Source organism: Rosa chinensis, chromosome 3 (assembly GCF_002994745.2).
Source record: "Rosa chinensis cultivar Old Blush chromosome 3, RchiOBHm-V2, whole genome shotgun sequence".
Lineage (NCBI taxonomy): Eukaryota > Viridiplantae > Streptophyta > Magnoliopsida > Rosales > Rosaceae > Rosa > Rosa chinensis.
In genome coordinates this window covers 32,779,247-32,785,805 of record NC_037090.1, presented here as the reverse complement: position 1 = coordinate 32,785,805, position 6,559 = coordinate 32,779,247, and the positions used below count along the sequence as shown (strand labels likewise).

Genomic DNA, 6,559 nt, shown 5'->3' with positions numbered 1-6,559 from the left:
TGTGCACCTAATGACTCTTCCCTAACCACAGAATCCTGGTCCAGCTGAGGAAGCAGCCGCTGCTGCGGAAGTACTTGCCGCTGATCCTATCGGCCCAGCTGGCGAAGGCATGGCGATCCAGGAGCCTACCCCCCATGCTCCTGAAGCAGGAGAAGAGTTGAATGCAGAACCGGAACCGGAAGCCGCCCCTGCTATAGAGCCTCATGAAGCTCATGTTGCTGCCTTGGATCCACCGCATCAGCCTCCTTCCAAACTGGAAAGGCTCGCTCGAGTACTTGAAGTGGCCCCTCCCGGAGTTATAGATGAGGCCAGGGATGGACTCCAACGTCTTCTGAGCCCCGACATCCTACTGCTTGGCGCATCCACCAGAGCTTTGGAATACTTGAGGGTTCTCTATCGCGAGCAGGCCATTACTGAGAACGAGTTCACCGAGATAGACGAGCTGCTACAGAATCTTCCCCCACGAATTAATGAAAGAGCGGCCGCGACTGCGCAAGTCAGGCAAGCCCATGCCCACTATCGGGGTCTCACTCAACAGGCTGACACCTCTCGCGACTTCTTAGGGGACAGGGTTATCCTTGTTAGAGACTTGTGAATCACGTAAAATCACCTTCGTTCCCAAATTCAAGATCTTCAAGCTTAGTTGACCGCTGTGACGGCGCGCCTTGAACATGAGGAACCCTTGCTGGAGCAACCCCTAGCGGCCTTTGAAGCATTGTCTCAGAATCTCGCTCAAGCGCGTGAGGCGACCCGACAAGCGGAGCGAGCTGCTGCAGACGCCAGTTTTCGCTTAGACTAACATCTACTGCGTCTAACCCATGCGGGCCGAAAGCTTTAGGCCTCTATTATTAGGTCCATTTTGTATGAACAATATTATTATTTATCTAATATATTTAGCCCACTTTGCCTGGCCCAAATATATGCTTAACTTTTGAAGCAGTCCAATGTTTACCTTTATTGCTATTGAAGTTGGTTTGAAAAGATAATCTCGAAACAGAGCGGTTATCTCCTTGAAGACTGCCCCGCTTCCCACGCGTTTTCAAGTGCCTTCATTTCCAAGATCTTCGCATTCAATTCCATTGATACTCTCATTGATGGCGTCGAAAGTACTTCAACTGCCCATCGCACGGTTGAGGCCACTGAGATTGGCCCTATAAATACCTCTACTCTGGGGAAGTGATAAACACAAGCAAATATGGTCTTCCCAGAGATAGTTTCGCAAGCCTTATTTCTCTTCCTTCAGTTTCTGAAATCTTCCTCCCAAAATCTCAACCTCGATCATAAACTCATAGGCTTCATGGCTTAATCTCAAGACCTGGGTAGGCCTCATGGCCTAATCTCAGGTCCAGTGGCATGTCTTTGGCCTCTGGAAATCCGGATGAAACTCGCCGATTTCAATTAGGCCGAAGAACATGTCACGCTCCTAACGCGGCAGAACGAGATTCTGAGGGGTCTCTCTTCTCAGACTGCTTGCGTGGAGCAGGAGGGAGAAGGGCGGAAGGCCACTTTGAGGCCGATCGTTCTTCTTCCGCGGTCTACCTCCGAGGTCCGACTACGAGACTTCTGTTTTTCCCCTGGAGGTAGATGTGGTTGTGAGTCGCGCTCGCTCCGGGGACCATCTCCATCCCGGAAGACAATCCACTAGAAGGGTTGGGATAGATTATTTCCTTCCCTCTTCCTCCGGTACAAATGAGAGCAGCTGCGACTCAGATCGAAGGAGGATGTGGGTGAAGAGAGGAAGAGTGCCAGCGGTACTGCCCACATCTTCCTTGCCGCAACCAGATCAAGAAACTCATAGCAGATCTGTAATCCTTCAAGCCACTTTTGGCCTTGTAATTGTAAATGTAACTGTTTCAATTTGTACTGCTTTTGGCCGCAAAGCCACTCTATGAATGAATGTCCTCTGAGCGCAAGTAAGAAATATTGTTATAAAATAAGGCCTCATGTACAGGCCACCATGTATTTAAATTTTCTTAACACGCATTGTCAAGGAAAAAATACAACAAAAGTTGGAAAATCTTCAAAAAATAAGGCCTCAGAAGAAGGCCTGGAAATTAATCAGAAATAAGGCCTCAAAAGAAGGCCTCATGTTACAGAATGTATAGAGTGTTGCCCCCCTAGTGTTCGTAGGCGGAGCAAGCATATGAGACTAAGGCCACAACTGAAGGCCCGAACACAGAGATGATGCGAGCCGAGGAAAACTATGATTGCCCCCCAGTCTGGGACGAAGGTTGAGCCGGTGGATCTTCGAACTCCCAAACACTAGGATAATATTTCTTCAGGAATCGCCCGTTGATGGGGTTGCGATGAAGTTCCCCATCCAAATCTTTGAGGTGAAAAGCACCACGTTCCAAAATGCGGTGAACAACAAAAGGGCCTTCCCATCGCAGAGTCCATTTACCGCAACCAGTCAATTTCTCGCCAAAGGGCAAAACAGCTTTCCAAACAAGGTCTTCTTCTTTATAACTGCGACCACGTGTCCGCTTATCGTAGGTGCGGGCGATACGCTGCTTTTCCATTACTAAATTATCCAAAGCCGTTAAGCACTGCTCGCTTAAGTCTTCATGTTCTTGCCACATCGCCTGGACATAATCTTCACTGATCAAGTGGTGCTGATCTTGCACACGTAAGGAATGAACGTTGATTTCCAAAGGTAAAACTATGTCATGACCAAACATTAGTGCATAGGGTGTGGTAGCAATGGGATTCCTCTTGGAGGTGCGGTAAGCCCAGAGTGTCTCATATAAAGTGTCGTGCCACTGTCGAGGGTTTTCTACCAGCATCTTCTTTAACAGGGTAATAATAATCTTATTGCTAGCTTCCGCTTGACCGTTGGACTGAGCATAATATGGAGTGCTGTGGATGAACTGGATGCCGAAATCGTTGACAAGTTGCTCGACAGGACCTCCCATGAATGCTGCCCCCCAGTCTGAAATGAGTACCTCGGGGATGCCAAACCTGCAAATAATGTTACGAAAGATGAACTGGCGGATGGTGGCACCAGATGCCTCCTTCAAAGGTTCAGCTTTAACCCACTTGGTAAAGAAGTCAGTAGCCACAATGATGAACTTATGTTGGAGAGAAGAATGGGGGTGAATCATCCCAATCAAGTCCAATGCCCAGCCTCGTGCAGGCCAAGGTTTAATGATAGGTTGCATGGGAATATTGGGAATGTGCTGGACCGAACCGTGTGCCTGACAGTCTTGGCATCCTTTAGCAAAAGCGATACAGTCCTTGAAGATGCTAGGCCAATAATACCCATGTCTTCTGATGAGCCATCGCATCTTGGGTCCCGCTTGATGGGCGCTGCAAAACCCCTGTATGTGCTTGGCGCATTAGGCGTTTTGCTTCGTGGCCATACACACAGCGAAAATCTATGCCATCCTCCCCACGTCGACGTAGCTCATCGTCCTTGAGGAAGTAATTTAAGGCAAGAAAACGAGTCCTCTTGTCAGCCGTCAGGTCTGGCTGTGTGAGGTAATTGATCAATGGAATGCGCCAATCAACGTCAATAGGCTCGAGGACAGCGACGACTGGATCATCAGGAGGGTCAGACCGTACGAGCCATGAAGGTAGCGTGCGGCGCTCGACTTTCAGAATGCGTTCACGAACCCCATATTTCAATGTAATGCCTGTAGCCAACTGAGCGAGCTCATTGGCCGCGAAGTTGCGCTCGCGAGGGATGTACTCCAAACCTACGTCATCAAACTGATCCAGCAACTCAATGGCGCGATTCAAATAAGGGACGAGCAAGTAGCTTGCACATCTGTATTTTTCTTGAAGCTGATTTATCACAACTAAGGAATCGCCGCGGACCTGAACATCTCTTACCCCCAGTTCCAGTAAGACTTCTAGGCCAATAATAAGGGCCTCGTACTCAGCTTGGTTGTTTGTACACTTAAACTCCAGTTGGAAAGAGTAAGAGAAACGATCGCCCGCTGGGTTTTCCAGAACAATTCCTGCCCCTGCTAATGTTTCAGTTCGTGAACCTTCAAAAAACAATACCCAAGGCTGCAAGGAGACTATGGCTTGATACCATATGGCGTACTCTGGAATGCGAGCCAAATCTGGTCGGGTGGTAGTTATGGTCGCTATCTCTAATTCTCTCACCGTTGGGATATCCAAGGTAGGGTGATGTGCCAGAAAGTCTGCGATGGCCTGTCCTTTTACTGCTTTCTGGGGAACGTATTGTAGCGAGAACTCGGATAGGGCCAATACCCATTTGCCAATGCGGCCTCTCAGGATTGGTCGCGATAGCATGTATTTGACCAAGTCGGTCTGAGTGATGATGCAAGTAGTAAAAGATAACATGTAGTGCCGCAACTTGCATGCGGAGAAGTACAATGTAAGGCACAGCTTTTCCATTGGAGTATACCTGGTTTCACAGTCTGTAAGTGTCCTACTGAGGCAGAAAATAGCGTGCTCAACACCTTCCTCATCATCCTGGGCGAGCAGGCTGCCAATGGAAGCCTCTGCTGCCGAGATATATAACTTCAATGGGAATCCAGTCCTCGGAGGAACAAGCACTGGCGGACTCGCGAGGTAGGCCTTGATCCTATCAAAAGCCTCTTGATGTTTAGGCTCCCATACAAACTCAGCCTGACCTTGCAGTCTCAGCAATGGAGAGAAGGGCTGGATTTTGCCTGCAGAATTAGAGATGAAGCGTCGCAGAAAGTTAATCTTACCCAACAAACGTTGTAGGTCCTTTTTCGTTCGCAGAGAGGTTGCATTGATGACTGCGCTCGCCTTATCTTCAGGGACCTCAATGCCCCTCTGATGGACAATGAATCCCAGGAAATCTCCTGCTTGAACTCCAAAATCGCATTTGGCGAGATTCATTCTGAGCTTGTGTTGCCGCATGCGCTCGAATACCTTCCTGAGATCAGTGATGTGGTCTCCTTTCTTCTGAGACTTCACCACTACGTCATCGATGTAGACCTCTAAAATCTTCCCCAGGATGTCGTGGAAAATCAGGTTCATAGCTCTCTGATACGTTGCTCCGGCATTTTTCAGTCCAAAAGGCATAACCACATATTCGAAAACACTCGCGAAGCCAGGACAACGGAACGCGGTTTTATGTTTGTCGTCTTCTGCGACTGGAATCTGGTGATACCCTGCGCTGCCGTCCCTGAAAGATAATAATTCATGTCCTGCTACAGCGTCTACTAACATATCCGCGACCGGCATGGGGTAGATATCTTTAGGTGTAGCGACATTAAGGTCTTTGTAGTCAACGCAGACCCTCATCTTGCCATTCTTCTTGCGAACTGGCACGATATTAGATAGCCACTGATTGTACTTGGCTACCCTGATAATGCCCGATTTATGCATTTTTTCAACTTCCTCTTTGACGAGGACTTGGGTTTCGGAATTCATTCGTCGCGGCTCTTGTTTCACAGGCCTCTTGTCAGGGAGTGTTGGTAGTTGATGGCAAACCAAGTCCGGTGACAGGCCGAGCATGTCTTCATACTTCTCCGCAAAGCAGTCTTTGAATTCATGTAATAAATCAATGAGCCTCTGTTTCTCACTAGGCTCTAAGTAAGGGCTGATGACCACTTCCATAGGCTCATCTGTTGTTCCGAGATTGACTTTCTCGGTAGGATCTCTGACTTTGGGAGGTGTATCGTCCAGCGCTGCTGGAGCGAGCTGAATATTGACCTCAGCATCTTGTTCCTGGTCAGAGATTTCTTCATGAATGACCTCTAAGGTCGCAACCCGATCATAGGCCTCCTTTTCCACTAAGTACGATGATAGTCTTTCGTACAGTGAGTGGAAGGCCTCTATCCCTCCCTCTGGAAGGTTGTAATCCATTAATCATTTAAGGGTTTGGGCACAGCATGGCCAGGCCTTTTCAAGCCTTCTTTTGCGAGCGTCAGCCCCCACTGTTCTAATTCAGAGGCCGTCACCCCTATGGGGCGGCCTTTGTCATCGATGCCACTGACCTGCAATGGAGTGATAGGCTCCAAATAGTACCTGACATCTACATAGTTCGCGGAAACGGGAAATGGATGAGGATCCGCTTTAATCACCTCCGCCTTATCTGTGTTCCTGTTCCACATAACGAGCTCCTGATGAAGAGTCAACGGAACACAATAACTTCTATGGATCCAGTCTCGGCCCAGAATAGCACTGTAGGCCGCATAACAATCTGTCACAAAGAAAGCATAAACTCCCTCAGCTGGGCCAACCTTGATGCGTAAGAAAAGAAGTCCCAGGTTTTTTGTTACAGTCCTTGCGAAGTTCTTGAGCGTAAGGGATGTGGACTGAATCTTCTCCTTCTTGATTCCGAGCAAGTGCATGGTTCTGGTAGTGACAACATTAACGGCAGCGTCGGTATCTACCATGATCCTACTAACCTTGATGCTACCAACTTCTGCAGTTATATATAGAGGTCTCATGTGTTGGATCATCGCAGGTGTTGGCTTGGTGAAGCTCATGAAGAATTCTTTGCTATGAGCATCCTCCGTCTCAAGCAAGACCGCTTCTTCTACAAGTGTCGTGACCACTGATGTGATCTGCAAGGGTTGCACACTGTTTTCCTCAGTTTCGACGCATTCCT

General features: G+C 48.4%; 1 protein-coding gene across 1 annotated transcript; it reads right to left on the bottom strand.

Moving 5' to 3' along the window:
* Positions 1-2,201: 2,201 nt before the first annotated feature.
* On the bottom strand, positions 2,202-5,811 carry LOC121052309. Its single transcript, XM_040517039.1, has 4 exons — positions 5,529-5,811; positions 4,376-4,643; positions 3,259-4,237; positions 2,202-3,035 (listed from the first exon to the last, which is right to left on the bottom strand). Exons 1-4 carry the CDS (start codon positions 5,809-5,811, stop codon positions 2,202-2,204), a joined length of 2,364 nt encoding a protein of 787 aa, XP_040372973.1.
* Positions 5,812-6,559: the final 748 nt, after the last annotated feature.

What these genes read in the sequence shown, in the direction of transcription:
- LOC121052309 (XM_040517039.1), bottom strand. Translation starts at nt 5,811, where the DNA reads ATGGATTACAACCTTCCAGAGGGAGGGATAGAGGCCTTCCACTCACTG. An exon ending in CAGCCCTTACTTAGAGCCTA is followed by an intron (nt 4,644 to 5,528) that starts GTGAGAAACAGA and finishes CTAATTCTGCAG; the next exon opens with GCAAAATCCAGCCCTTCTCT. An exon ending in TGGCTCATCAGAAGACATGG is followed by an intron (nt 3,036 to 3,258) that starts GTATTATTGGCC and finishes TTCTTTACCAAG; the next exon opens with TGGGTTAAAGCTGAACCTTT.